This window comes from Herpailurus yagouaroundi, unplaced genomic scaffold (genome assembly GCF_014898765.1).
Source record: "Herpailurus yagouaroundi ecotype Mexico unplaced genomic scaffold, PumYag 321, whole genome shotgun sequence".
Classification (NCBI taxonomy): domain Eukaryota; kingdom Metazoa; phylum Chordata; class Mammalia; order Carnivora; family Felidae; genus Herpailurus; species Herpailurus yagouaroundi.
Genome location: NW_024412538.1, coordinates 650,527 through 664,536, shown reverse-complemented (window position 1 = coordinate 664,536; position 14,010 = coordinate 650,527). Strand labels below are relative to the sequence as shown.

Here is a 14,010-nt window from a genome sequence, read left to right as displayed (position 1 = left end):
CTCAGTGTCCTGGGGCCACCCTGCCACATGCCACGGGCTGGGGGCTCAGACGACACGAGCTGATTTGCTCACACTCTGGAGGCCGAAAACCCGAGATGCAGGCACGGGAAGGGCTGGTTTCTTCCGAGGTCTCCCTCTTTGGCGCGTGGACGCGGTCTTCTTCGAGGCCTCATGTGGCTTCCCTGTGCCTGTGTCTTCATCACTTCTTGCAAGGACACCAGCCGGGATTGGGGCTGCCCCCGTGGCCTCAGTTCCTGTAAAGCTCACAACCTGCAGACATAGTCACCTCCTGGGGGGGGGTGGGGCTGTGGATGTTGGATGTTTGTCCTGATCCCGGCTGGAGAGGGTCCGGGACGAGCGGTAAAAGTCTGCTTCTGCCTCCGTCCCATATCTGAGATCCTCTGGAGCTGCACCTGAGACCCTGGGCTTCTCATCAGGATGACAGGTGTGCCCGTGGCCCGTCAGCAGCCCACCTGCCCTTCCCCTGCAGGTGTTCGGTCACGGGAAGGCCAACGGGGAGCCCACGTGGGCCCTGCTGCTCACAGCCCTCATCTGTGAGACCGGCATCCTGATCGCCTCCCTGGACAGTGTGGCCCCCATCCTCTCCATGTGAGCGGCTGTGGGTACGGCGGGAGGCATGTGGGGACAGGCTGTGGAGAGGCTGCTGCCGCTTGTCACCTGTGCGTCCCTGCTCAGGGGACGAGGGACGTGTATGGTCACGGGGACGGAGGGGGCGGGGAGACCCCTGTGGGGGGGTGGGTGGGTAATGCTGCAGCCGAGGGGTCTTCCTGGTGCCCCCGCTCCTCTGGTGCTACGTTTGTGCCCCAGGTTTTTCCTCATGTGCTACATGTTCGTGAACCTGGCCTGTGCCGTGCAGACCTTGCTGCGTACCCCCAACTGGCGCCCGCGATTCAAGTACTACCACTGGTGAGCATTGGAGCCCGCGGGCGGCCGCTGCCTGGGCCACGCGGGCGTCTCGTGGCATGTGGCCCCCGCTGGGGGTGTGGTCAGTCTCCCTGGGCCCAGAGCATTTGACCGCGGGCTGCTCGGTCCTCCTGCTGCCAGTGTGCATGGCTGGCGTGCGTGGGGGACCTCGAGAAGCCGGCTGTGCTTTGTGGCCTGGGGGGCGGGGTGGGCGTCCGGTGGGTGGGGCCAGGACTGTCTCAGCCCCCGGAGAGGGGTCAGTGGCAGGGACCGATCTCAGGGCATCATTGCTGCTTTCTCACGGTGGCTGGATGAGGTCTTTGTGGGGAACCCGTGAGGTTTTGGGGTTCGGCCATGGGCAGGCAGGTGAGCTGCGTGTCCCCTGCAGGGCGCTGTCCTTCCTGGGCATGAGCCTGTGTCTTGCCCTGATGTTCATCTGCTCCTGGTACTACGCCCTGTTTGCGATGCTCATCGCCGGCTGCATCTACAAGTACATCGAGTACCGCGGGTAAGCCGCTGCAGGGCCTGGCCCCGGGGCACAGGCGGGACCCAGCTGTCACAGTCACACACCTTCGTCATAGCAGCTGGAGAGTGACACATTTTTTACGGCGTGGTTTTTGAGAACGTTGAAGTCCATCCAATGACAGCACTGACGTGTTGGCGGATTTCAAACTTTCCGGAAAGTACCCCGCGTCCCACAGCGCCTGGTCCATCCCTGGGGCGTTTCCCTTGGGCGCCTGGCCCCCTCTGGGGAGGGTGTTCTGGGCCGGGGTCCCTGCTGCTGCCCCCCCAGCTCTTTCCAGGGTGGTTTAGCTGGAGTGTCGGGCCGTGACCACTTGCACTGGGGAGGCCAGGCCCACTGAGCCGGCTGTGCTCCTCAGCGTCCGCTCCACACACACAGCCGTGTTCCCGACTCCCACGTCCCGCCCTCGGTGGAGACCCCATGGTGGCTCCTCGGGGAGGTTGCCCCTGGGGGCCTGAGGCCCTGGACCCCTTCCCTTGGCACTCAGTGCTGCCCTTCCGTCACAGGGCCGAGAAGGAGTGGGGTGATGGCATCAGGGGTCTGTCGCTAAACGCTGCCCGGTTCGCCCTGCTGCGTGTGGAGCACGGCCCCCCCCACACCAAGAACTGGAGGTGAGCGCCCCAGCTTGCCCTGAGTTGGCCTCCTGCCCTCTGAACCCCCGAAGCGCCGTCTCTAACGGCACACTTCGGAGAAGGAAAGTTGCTGCCTCTCTTTGGGGAGCGATTGTCTCAGAAGCTTCTAGCACCTTCCCTCAGTCCGCAGTGGTTGGCCGTGGCGCGATCAGCATGTCTCTGGGCACTAGGCCGGACCTGGGTGGCGTGGTGGGTGGGGAAGGGGGCGAGCTGACCTCGCTGGGGTCCTGCCGAGGACGGAGGGCAAGCGTGTGGGCGTCTCCCTGCCGCTGGGGGGGGCGGAGAAGGCCGTGCCTGGGGAACAGCGGTTTTACCCGCATGGAGAGCCCCTCGGCCCCTGGGCACGCGCACCCGCGCACCTGGCGGGGGCGCGGGGTGACGGCTGCCTCCCCCCGCAGGCCGCAGGTGCTGGTGATGCTGAGCCTGGATGAGGAGCAGTGTGTAAAGCACCCCCGACTGCTGTCCCTCACCACCCAGCTCAAGGCCGGCAAGGGCCTGACCATCGTGGGCTCCGTGCTGGAGGGCACCTACCTGGACAAGCACTCGGAGGCCCAGCGAGCCGAGGAGGTGGGCAGCGTGGGCGGAGGGCGGGCGGAGGGGCCGGGTGGCCCTGAAGCGCGGTGTGGGGCAGGCCCACGTTTCCTGCGTGGGCTGGGCCGGAAGGTCCGAGCTTGGGTCCGTGCGTCCCGTGGGGCTGTCTGGTTTCAAGGACCGGGGCTTCGGGGTTTGGACGGAGCCGGACGGAAGCTGCTGCAGGGACCTGCTGTGGGCGGGGCCTCGTGCTGGAGGGGCTGCCCGCCCGGGGCTCAGGCCTAGGGGCGCGACCTGGACACGTGTGGAAACGTAGGCGTGCGGTGTTTCCAGACAGAAACGCTTCCGTGTCCGTGACTAGAGCAGGAGGCACGGGAGCACCAGGTGTTCCCAGGCAGCCTCCCTCTTGTCCCCTGTCTTCCCTTCCTCACGGGTGGAGCCCCCCCCCCCCAAACCCGGCCGGGCGGATGGCGTATCCTCGTGTCCGGGAGCAGCCACACTGCTGCCGTGGGCCTGAACCGGGGCTGCACCCAGAGGCTCATTCGGATTCAGAGCGGGGGTGGGGCCGCAGGACGGTGGCCTCCTACCTGGACAGTTAGCCCCGCGCGCTCAGCGGTCCGCAGGTGCGGCTGGTTCAGGGAAGGCAGCAGACGTGCTGGGTGCTTGTCCCTCCCTCTGGGGCGCCAGGCCCCCCTCAGCGGGACCTCAGCTCAAGGGCTCAGGTGCGGCAGTGGCTGGCTGCAAACCGGTTTCGGCGGTGTCCTCCTTGCGACGCTCACACTGCCCGTTTCTGGCCGGGGCTTTGCTCTCCGGATCCCCTCCTGCTCGTGGCAACGGGAGCGCTTGCCCTGACCCGAGGCGTGGCGGGAGAGGCCCTGGCGTTGACTTCTGACATAGCTCGGGTGCCACGCGTTCTGTGGCGCAGCTCTCGCCGGGTGGGGTGTCTCTGGCGAACCGAGGGGAAGGTGGGCGAGAGAGGTGGGCGTCCGCGAGCCAGGGCCCAGGACGGTTCGGGTGTGGCTGGGTTCACGGTCCCTGCCCCTTTCTAGACTCCACTGCTACCATTTAACACACAAGGTTCTGTTTTTTGCTAACTAAGTCCTACAGAAAGCATTGGCGCGCGCTTATGTCCTAAGAGTTCAGTTTTGTGTTCTGGAAGAGCGTGTGTTTATGATGGTCTCGTGGTATCTTGTGGAAGCGGGGGACTCCTGTTCTGAGACCCCTCTGTTCTTGTGCGTTGAGGGGCTTCTGACGTTCCTGTGACAGAAGCGTGGGGGGTGAGTGGTCCATAGACAGGTTTGGTTCCTCGGTGGGGCTCGTGCTGTCAGAGCCTCCCTAGTAGCATGGACGCCACGGGTCTGGGCCAGGTTCTGGTTTCCTGGTCTGCCTGGCGGTCTGCCTGCCGTCGGATGGCTCCGTGTGCCGGTGGCTCGGCCCCGTTATTGCCCTGGTGGCACGACTGGGTTTCGCCGCAGATGTACGGCAGCTGTGGGGCTGAGGGTCACGGTGTCCCCGAGGGGGGGGCCGCCGTCTGAGGGGCTGGCGAACAGGGAGCTGTGTCTCAGGAAGAGGGCCCGGGGGCCCCGCGGTGCCCAGACTCCTCCTGCTCTGGTCATCTCCTGCCCTGCCCTGTGTCTCTCTGCCCGTGGAACCGAAGCCAGGAGGCCTGGTTGGTCGCGCTGGGGCTTGCGCGCCGGCTGGGAGGCCAGGAAGGGTGAGGCCCTGCTGCTCCCCGCAGCGACAATGCCGCCGGGTCTGGCCGTGACCGTGTGGTTGGCCCCTCACAGTCCCCCCGCGTTATCTCCCCAGAACATCCGGGCTCTGATGAGCGCGGAGAAGACCAAGGGTTTCTGCCAGCTGGTGGTGTCCTCCAACCTGCGCGATGGCATGTCCCACCTGATCCAGTCGGCTGGCCTGGGGGGCATGAAGCACAACACGGTGCTCATGGCCTGGCCCGAGTCCTGGAAGAGGGAGGACAACACCTTCTCCTGGAAGAACTTCGTCGGTGGGTCCTGGGCCCCCTCCGCGAGGCTCCCGGAGGCCCCGGCTGTGCGCCCTGTGGGAGAGTGCGCCCCCCCCCCCACCCTTGGGAGAGCCTCACTGCCCTGTGTGCACCAGCTCCGCCCCTGCAGGTCCCCCGGAGGCCCCTCCAGCCGCGTCCAGGGCAGCGAGGGCTGCTGTCCTCCTGCGCTCCAGGCGGGGGCTTCGCAGGGGTTGCGGCCTCACCACTCCTGCCACGGTGCTGGCGACCCACCACTGTCTCTCCGCAGAGACCGTCAGAGACACCACGGCGGCGCAGCAGGCCCTGCTGGTGGCCAAGAACGTGGACCTGTTTCCGCAAAACCAGGAGCGCTTCAGCGACGGGGATATTGACGTGTGGTGGGTCGTGCACGACGGGGGCCTGCTCATGCTGCTGCCTTTCCTGCTGCGGCAGCACAAGGTGCGCCGGGGTCCTGCAACGGGGGTAGGGGGACAGGGTCCTGTGATGGGGGGTCCTGAGATGGGGCGGGGGCTTGGGGGCCGGGGATGGGGGGGTCCTGAGATGCGGGAGGGGGGTTGGGGGCCGGGGCCGCCCCCGGGCCCCCCGGCCCCCGCCCGGGCGGCCCCCTGTGCGGGGGGCGGGGATATCTGTATCACACGGGGCAGGCGGAGGGGCTCCCTGGGCCAAGTGCAGGTGCAGAAGCCAGTCCCCCCCGCCCCCGCCCACCAGGTGTGGAGAAAGTGCCGGATGCGCATCTTCACGGTGGCCCAGGTGGACGACAACAGCATCCAGATGAAGAAGGACCTTCAGGTGTTCCTGTATCACCTCCGGATCAGCGCCCAGGTGGAGGTGGTGGAGATGGTGAGGCGTGCGGACTGCCGGCGGTTCTGGGTTCAGGGGTCCCCGCCCACCTGTCACAGCCGTGGGCTGGCCGGCGCTCAGCTCCCGGGCTCGACCTGATGGTCGTGCCCACACGTTCCGTGTTGTGCAGACCGCCGCTCCAGTGTTCTCTCGGGGCTGGACTGGGCCTGTGAGTTTAGGGGTTTATGGTCAGGGGACCCTAGAAGTGATGCACCCTTGTGGGCATGTCTCATAAGACGGACGTGACACCCAGCCTGTCACAGGTCGTGAGCCTGGGGTCCAGGCCCCCGTGTTCCCATCTCCAGGCTCTTGGGTGGGAGCAGGTCCCCGGGGCCGTGGGAGCACCGGCGGCCTCTCCCCAGGCAGCGTGCCCCCAGCAGGCTCTCGGGAGCGGTGGACAGGGCTCAGGCCCTGAGGGGGCAGAGGAGGTGGTGTGTGCCCGACACGGACCCCGCCCGGGGCCGGTGGGAGGACCCGGCGTCGCCCACCAAGCGTCATGCCAGGGCTGGGGAAGATCCCGACCCCACGGTCAGCGGGTGAGCTCCGGACTCACCCTGCGTGGCCACCGGCTCTCCCGGCACAGGAATGGCTCCTGTTGGCTGTGGTTGCAACTTCGTGTGGGACGTGGCATGAGCTTGGCGTGGATTCCGTCGGGGTCCACGCTGCATGTCCGTGAGCAGATGTGCGTTCAGCTGTGGCGGTTGTCCCCCCCCCCCCCAACGTGGTCACAGCACGGTCACGCCCCTGCAGGCGTGCCCGTGTGGAACACACACGCCTGGGGCACCCATTCACTTCCGTGCCTGGGGGCTCCCTAGGTCGAAAACGACATCTCGGCGTTCACGTACGAGAAGACGTTGATGATGGAGCAGAGATCCCAGATGCTGAAGCAGATGCAACTCTCCAAGACCGAGCGGGAGAGAGAGGTGCGCATGCGGGTGCCCGCTGCGCCCAGCCGGCCTGTGCCCCGCGTTCTCGCCTGGCCAGCAAGACCGAGTCTTGGCGGTCTCTGGAGCCGTGCGCCCCCAAGCCGGGTCTTCTGAACAGGCGGTGGCACGATTCTGCCTCCGCCTCCTCTCCCTACCCACTCCGGGTGTGAGGGCACGCGCCCTCCCAGGCCCCGGCGGCCCCCGTCCACATACGCGGGTGTGCTCAGAACCGGCGCCTGCCGTGTCGAGTGCAGAGACTTCTGGGTACAAATGTCCCCTTGTCCTGGGCTTTTCTCCGTGGCCTTCAGAACGAGGGCAGGAAGCAGAGGAGGAAGAGGGGACGAGTTTGGTCTGGAAGCTGGGGGTGGGGTGGCATTGGGTCCCCTGCAGGGAGGGCTGGTCCCGGGGTCCCAGCCTTTCTTCCCGGGAGAGTTTTGGAGACCTTCCTGTTCGTGTGCCCTGATTCCCTGCCAGGCCCAGCTCATCCACGACAGGAATACCGCATCCCATTCAGTGGTGGCCACCAGGACCCAAGCCCCACCCACACCGGACAAAGTGCAGATGACCTGGACCAAGGAGAAGCTGGCCGCCGAGAAGTTTAAGAACAAGGAGCCAGGCGCGTCCGGGTTCAAAGACCTCTTCAGCCTGAAGCCGTGAGTGTGGCCCGCGGGCTCCCGGGTGGCAGGTCCTGGCTGTCACAGAGCTGGGGCTGGGCAGGCCCGAGGGCCACAGTCTGTTCTCGGGGCCTGTTTGCCAGATCTGGGATCCCAGCAGTCAGGGGTCAGTGCCAGCTGTGACCCCGCTGATTGGGCAGGCTACCTGCCGGGGCCTGGGTGCTGCCTGTGGCGTTGGGCCGAGAGCCCCAGGGTGGGCGCAGGTGCAGGTGGGGGGTGCCGGGTGGCATGGCTGTGCCGGGAGCCCCCCCCCGCCCCGGGGTTTCCAGTGAGGACCAAAGCCCCAGGGCCTTGTGTTGTGGGGAAGGGCATGGGGGTCAGACCCTGTTGTGGAGAAGGACCAGGTAAGCCGGGGAAGGGCAGCTGGGCTGTGCCCGCAGTTGTTTACACGTGTTCATTGTGCGCACTCTTGAAGTAACCTGCTCTTGTGTTTTCTCCTCCTTGTAGAGAATGGGGAAATCTGTAAGTGCTCTCCTGCTGTTTAGGATGCTTCTCAGCCTGTCTTCTCGCATGCCGGGCACACACTGCTTGTGAACTGTGCACATGTCCACGTGTGTGTGTGCGTGCCCAGCCCTGGGTGTGTGCATGTGCGTGCACGGCCCTGCGTGTATGTGTGCGTGAATGGCCCAAAGCATGTGTGTGTGTGCACGGTCCTGTGTGTGTGTGTGTGTGCAAGCATCGCCTCGAGTGTGTGCATGCACAGCCCTGAATGTGTGTGTGTGTGGCCCCGAGTGTGTGTCTGCACATGCACGGCCCTGCGTGTGTGTGCATGTGTGCACATGACCCCAAGCGTGTGTGTATGCACACGGCCCTGTGTGTGTGTGCGCGTGTGTGTGCACAGTCCTAAGTGTGTGCGTACACAGCTCTGCGTGTGTGTGCACGTACAGCCCCCAGTGTGTGTGCATGCACGGCCCTGAGTGTGCACGTGCCCGCACGCAGGAGTCTGCCTGCTGCCGCTGTGGCTTTCAGTGGTTTTCTACTTAACTCGCTCCCCTCTGTGCAGAGTGGCTCAGGGCACACGGCTGAATCCCTTCTCTGATGCTGTGAGGGCTGAGATGGGGGGAGGGGGCTCGTCCTGAGCTGCCTCTGGAGCAGAGAGAAGCGGATGCTTTGGTAGCTCTTAGAGAATCTGTCCACACCCTGGGGCTGAGCGTTCGGTCTCTGCAGGCGACCGTACGTCGTCCTACTCTGCGGCCCTGGGTACCGTTCACCCCAGGAAGCTGCCGGCCTTGGTGTGAAGAGGGGGTGTGGGCAGATCCTATGTGTGCTCCGGTGCTGGGGAGCAGCTGGACGGGCAGGAGGGGGACCCGCCCTGAGGTCGCTGCGCGTACCCCTGCCCCCCACGCCTGCAGTGTGTCCCCTGCGGTGGTGGCCACCCGGGGGGTATCCGTAGTGCAGCGCTAGAGGCCGGGGGGCCCCGGAACCCTGTGCATCACACTGAGGACACGGGCGGGTGTCAGTCTATTGAGGGAGCAAAGCTGTAGATGTGTCTGGGAATCGTGGGGAAGAGCAGGGACACGGGGACTCTGGCGTCTACTTTTCTGTGAACTTCAAAGCGCTCCCCAGATAAGGTCTGTCAAAACCCAGACACGGACATGCAGGACTAACTAGGGTTTCTCCCCTAAGATGCTGTGAAGAACATGGGCCTGCAGATCCTGTCCCCAGGAGGGCATGAGGCTGAGGTGGGGAGGTCAGCCTGCAGGGGGCACGGGGCTGACAATCGTGGTGTCCCCAGGGGTGGGCGTACCTCTGTTGTGCCTGTTGTCCTGGCCGTGTGCCCACCAGGAGCCGAGGGACCAGAGCCCTGACTTTGCTACGGCACCGCCCCCCCCCCCACTCTCCTGCGCTGGGCTCAGAGCGCTTACGGCAACGTTCTGTACATTGTGGACTCACGGCCCACTGTCGGGAACAAACACAGCTTTCCGTTGGCTTCCTGTCCCTCTCTGCGCCTCTTTGACCTCCACGAGGCACGTCGCCCTGGAGCCGAGGGCCCTTCCAGCCAGACCCAAACCCCTGATTTTAAGATTATATGTGTTTTCAAAACTTTTAGCCGTAAGAGACCCTCTAATGTCACACACACTCATTTCTGGAGTTGCTGTCGTCCCCAAACACTGGTGATTGTGGTCTGTTCAGGCAGTAATGCGTGGTTCTTGTAACAGAGTGTCCCTGGTTGTGGCCCGGACAGATCCCCAGCCTGTAATTTTATCAGGCGAAACTGCAGAGAAAGAAGGGGGCCCGGCTCCCTGCCTTCCTTCTGGGAATCAGGGGTTGCGATAGCGTTTATTCAGCTGCAGGGCTGAGCTTTTGAAAGGTGCATCCTGGACGCCACTCCTGTGGGCCTTGCACTGACCCTGGTGTGGGGGGACCTCTGTCCCTGTTGTCCGGGGCACGGCGACCTGCTCCCAGAAGGGCTGCCCGCGGATTCCGTCCTGCAGGAGACCCGGGCTCAGGGGACATGCGTGTCAAGGAGGCAGGCAGCTCTCCCAGGCAGTGTCTCCCAAGTGCCTCCCGGGACACGGTTCGGGGTGGGGGTGGTGCCCCACACAGCCACCTGACGCATGTGGTGGCCGAGGAAGAGGTCCTGCAGCTACTCGAGCTCCAGGGAGTGCCGGTGGGCAGGTGGCTGCCAGGGACTCTCCCCAGGGGGTCATCAGAGCCCAGTGGGCGCCCTGCCCGCGCTGTGGATCCCGCAGACCCGGGTGGCTGGCAGGGACGGGGTGCGGGGCCTTCTTGCTGAGCATTGGAAGCTCTCGCCCTTCCGCCATCGGCCAGGAGTGCTGGGTTGAGAACGGGGTGGACCCTGGCGGTGGCCTCGTTCCTGCCCAGAATCTCCAGGCCTGGAGCCGCACGGCACGTGCGAGGCTCCTGGGACCCCAGCCGGGTCAGGACGAGGGAGATGCTGCCGTGTGCACCCCGTTGGGCGTGCTAACCTCAAGGCCACGTGTGAGCAGGGCTAGGCCGTGGCGTTGGGGCCTGCCCCGGGGGAGCTTAGAGCAGTGGGTGTGTGAGTGCCTTTCGTGCCTGGTGGTGAGCTGTCCCCGGCCCCCCGGGGGACACTGCACGCAGATGTAGAAGCTTGGCAGCTTGGTGACACCCGGTCTAGAACGTTCGGGAACCAGAGCCTTCTCGTGCTGAGTGGTCGTCCCCGGCCCGTGCCCGCCAGCCTCGCACAGGGTCACCTCCCCTGTGGGTTCTCTGGGGAGTTGACGCCGTTTGAGTCTGATTTGATTTTGCCCGGGACCGAGATGGGCAGACGGGGCTCGGGCCGGCACGGCCATGGGCGTCAAGTGGCCATCTCCCCGCAGGAACCAGTCCAACGTCCGGCGGATGCACACGGCCGTGAAGCTTAATGGTGTCGTCCTCAGCAGGTCCCGGGGGGCTCAGCTGGTCCTGCTGAACATGCCAGGACCCCCCAAAAACCGGCAGGGGGACGAGAACTGTATCCTTTCCGTGTGCCGCCTGCGGGGCGGGGTGAAGGCAGTGCCCGCGGGGACGTGTCTGGCTTCGCTGCCCTTGCTCACGGGATCCCAGGGGCTGGGGTCGGAGCGGGGGCCAGCCTGGTCTGAGTGCCAGGAAAGCAGGGTCTGGGGGGCAGTTCCCAGCGACTGGCTCCTGGTTGGTGTTGGGGCGTTGGCAAAGGTGAGGGAACCGTACACGTGCCGAGTGTCCTCGGCGGAGGCCCTCGGTGAGGAACACAGGACCCCCAGGAATTAGTACCACAAGCGGCAACCTGGGACCCTGCCCGGTGCTGGCTCTGCTCCCGGGCGTCTTCTTAGCACGTGGGGGCAGCGTGTTCCCTCCGTTGTGGACGAGCCGAGCGGCCGCACAGATGGTTCCCCCGAGTCCTCCCCAGTAGGCGGGCCTGCCGCCCCTCCTGGCTGGGTGGAGGTCCCAGGTCGGCTCCACCCCGAGCTGGGCTCGCGGCCTTTGACCGTGTGCCCCTGTCCTATGACAGGGTCTCTGGGGTGCAGCCCCTCCCCCCACCCCGGCAGTGGGGACAGGGAGGCTGGAGGGGTCGCTGGCAGCTCTCAGAGGCTGCAGGACTTGTGCTTGCTGACCAGACCGGGACTTGCGGGCCTGTGTGGGTCCTCGGGGGACTTGCCCGGCTGCGCCCAGAGCCCCAGGGTGGGGGGTGGGGGGTGGGGGGCGGGGGTCTCCTCAGGTCCCATCGGGCCGGCTGCAGGAGCGGGCTGACCCCCGAGTGCCCTCCGCCCTGCACCTGGCCAAGGCCTGCACTGGGCTTCGTTGGTGCCACCGGCCACGCTGCGGGGCCCCCTCTCCCACACACCCACCTCCCTCTCCCGGGGACTGCCGGCGGTGCCCCCAGCTGTGTCCTTAACTCCGGCGCCCAGACATGGAGTTCCTGGAGGTCCTGACCGAAGGACTCAACAGGGTCCTCCTGGTCAGGGGCGGCGGCCGGGAGGTGGTCACTATCTACTCCTGACACGCCGGGCGGGCTGGGAAGTGTGCCCTGTGTGGCTTCATATACAAGTTTCCAGAATGGCCCCACAGCACTCCTCTCCGGGCCAGGAGCCAGCACGCAGCTGCCGAGGTTTCCTCGTTTGGAGGGGAGACGTCGATGCTCGAGGGGACCTGGGACGCAGCCCTCCGTCTCCTGACCTCCTGACCTCCACACTCGGGCTGTGGGCTCCAGACGTGGTTTCCTTGGCCCCAGCTACCTGGTTTCATGGTTAAGTTTTAGTTCTGCCCCATCCAAGACGCTCACGGGAAACCTCGCTCGGACAGAAGGTCACCCTCGGGCCACGAAGCATCTGTTCAGGAAGGTGGCCGAGGGCCTCGGGTCCTTGGTCAGCCTCCTCAGCACCTGTCCCTGTAATGTCCCTGTTCGTGTTCCTGTAAGTGAAGTCCGAGAAGAGCCGTCCACGCCTACGCCCCAGGCTCAGCCGGGTGGCCTCACTCGCGAGCCCGCCCAGTGTGGGCACATCTGCCCAGCCTGGGCGTGTCTAGAAAGGGAACCCCGGGGGGCGTGGGGTGGTCATCTCGTGGGCATTCCGGTGGGCTCCAGGCTGGCTTTGCGGCCAGGATGGCAGCGGGGTCCCGCGTGGGCACAGGGCGCGGGAGTGGTAACTAACTGCTGAGGATTCACCGCGTGTTTACCCACCTACACGTGGCCGCCCGTGGACCCGGGTCTCGCCAGGCTCCCAGGAAGGGGCTGGGCTGCAGCTGGGCGAGGTCCTGGGGCGGCGGTGGCGTGTCCCCTCCCACCGGCATGGAGGGAACAGTGGCGGCGGTGCGTGGGGGCTCCGTGGGCTGCCTTCCGATGGTCTGTAGACTTCGTGCTTTACCCTGGTGTCTGTGCTCTAGGTCCCGAATGTGCCACCGTGGGCTGTTGCCCTGACCTGGGCCTGCTGTCTGTACGGCTTATTTATTTAAGCCCCTGGGGAGTTTAAGTGGTAATTAAGGTGCCCATGAAGAGATTGTTTCTGCGAACAGCCCCAAAGGGCCGGGTCCCTGGCTTTCTCTGGCTTCCTTGGACATCCTGGGAGGTCAGCCAAGTCCACGGATCTGAAGTCTGGCACAGGCTGAGTGTGTGCGTCCAGACGTCTCCAAGGCGCAGCTGGGCGGCACAGAGGGTCCGCATCACATCAGAGTGACCGCTGGCCAGAGCGTGTGCCAAACCACGGCAGCCGGGCTCGGGGCGTCCACACTCTTGCCCGACGTGGGTCTGCACCGAGTCAGGTGTCGGGTGGGGGGCGTGCCCAGGGCCCCTTTGCCCAGAGGGCACCTGTGAAGCCACAGCGGTGCTCACACTGGCTGAGGAAGAGCCACCGCGTAGCAGGACCGCCCCTGTGACCCTTAACCCTTGTTCACGCGGCGGCGATGTTCGCGGCACACTGCGGGTGAGGGTTCAACTGCGCCCACACACCCTTTTCTGCACTGAACTTCGTGGAACCCTAACTGCAGCCACTCTAAGTTGGTTCCGTGTCTCTTTTATAGCTTCCTTTGTATGATTTTGTTGGTAGAAGAATAAATTGTATAAACCTGAGCATGTCGAAGAGTCCTGTGCCTCATTCGGCAAGAAGACTTGACAGTTGGAGGGGTGTCCGGACCCTCTGTCCGTGGACGTTTGTGGTCTGATCGGCCAGGGCAGACGCCGGTGGCTCAGGAGCTGCCACTGGAATTGGGCACGAGAAGTAAACAAAGCCACGAATCCGCAGGGAGGTGTCTGACCCCCGTCTTTAGTCATGCTGCGTCATAACGTCGTATTGCTGTTGGCTGAAATTGTAATTCTCAGAAGGGTGGGGTCGGCAGAGAAAACCCGTAATTAGACGGAACCCCATGTTCCGAAGACCTACAGTCGGACCCCCGATGGACCGAGCCACCCAGGCGCCCCTCAAGGGAGTGAAACTCCAGCGGGCACGGCGTGGATGAGCTTTGGAAGCACAGAGAAGCCAGTCAGAGGTCAAGTGTCGTTTGGTAACATTTAATGCGAACAGGCCAGGATGGGCCAAGCCAGAGACCGGAAGTGCGGGGTGGTGACAGTTCCCGGAGCAGGCGGGCAGTGAGAACCGGTGACCGACCAGGGCACAGAGCTTCTCGGGGTGGGGGGGGGGGGGTGATAAAAGTGTTCTAAAGGGGGTTGTGAAGTTTGCACAATCTGAACGACTAAAACGAGGCTGTGCTGTGTGAGCTGTCGGTTCCCGGTGTCTCCCGTGGGCCTGACACGTGGTGGACACACAGCACTGCTGGGGAGCAGAGGCCTGGCCTTTGGGGCAGGGGACCGAGATGCCACAGGCACGGAGGTGGCCGGGTGAGGGGCAGGCAGAGACGTGGGGGGAAGACTTAGCAGAGCCCAGGGGTCCTGACTCAGCCACGGGCCCACAGGTACTCGTGGGTCAGGTTATGTAGCTGAGAAGCCTGTGTCACACCTTATCAGAGACATTTAGTGAGTCCTGTCTCTGCCAAGAGGGATCCCAGACCCCCCCCCCCCCCCCCC

General features: G+C 65.0%; 1 protein-coding gene across 3 annotated transcripts in view; it reads left to right on the top strand.

Annotated features, from left to right (window-relative positions):
• The window catches only part of SLC12A7 (solute carrier family 12 member 7), a 67,283-nt gene extending 54,227 nt beyond the window's left edge, over positions 1 to 13,056 (top strand). For 2 of the 3 annotated variants that reach the window (XM_040462427.1, XM_040462426.1), the window contains 12 exons: positions 491 to 609; positions 829 to 927; positions 1,313 to 1,432; positions 1,954 to 2,058; positions 2,478 to 2,646; positions 4,420 to 4,615; positions 4,881 to 5,050; positions 5,321 to 5,452; positions 6,268 to 6,375; positions 6,853 to 7,031; positions 10,358 to 10,491; positions 11,405 to 13,056. In XM_040462427.1, the coding sequence (XP_040318361.1) occupies positions 491 to 609; positions 829 to 927; positions 1,313 to 1,432; positions 1,954 to 2,058; positions 2,478 to 2,646; positions 4,420 to 4,615; positions 4,881 to 5,050; positions 5,321 to 5,452; positions 6,268 to 6,375; positions 6,853 to 7,031; positions 10,358 to 10,491; positions 11,405 to 11,496 (1,623 nt within the window). In that variant the 3' untranslated portion in view covers positions 11,497 to 13,056. Of the gene's footprint in view, positions 1 to 490; positions 610 to 828; positions 928 to 1,312; positions 1,433 to 1,953; positions 2,059 to 2,477; positions 2,647 to 4,419; positions 4,616 to 4,880; positions 5,051 to 5,320; positions 5,453 to 6,267; positions 6,376 to 6,852; positions 7,032 to 7,499; positions 7,515 to 10,357; positions 10,492 to 11,404 lie in introns of all 3 variants that reach the window. The other variant, XM_040462425.1, reaches the window with a different exon arrangement.
• Positions 13,057 to 14,010: the final 954 nt, after the last annotated feature.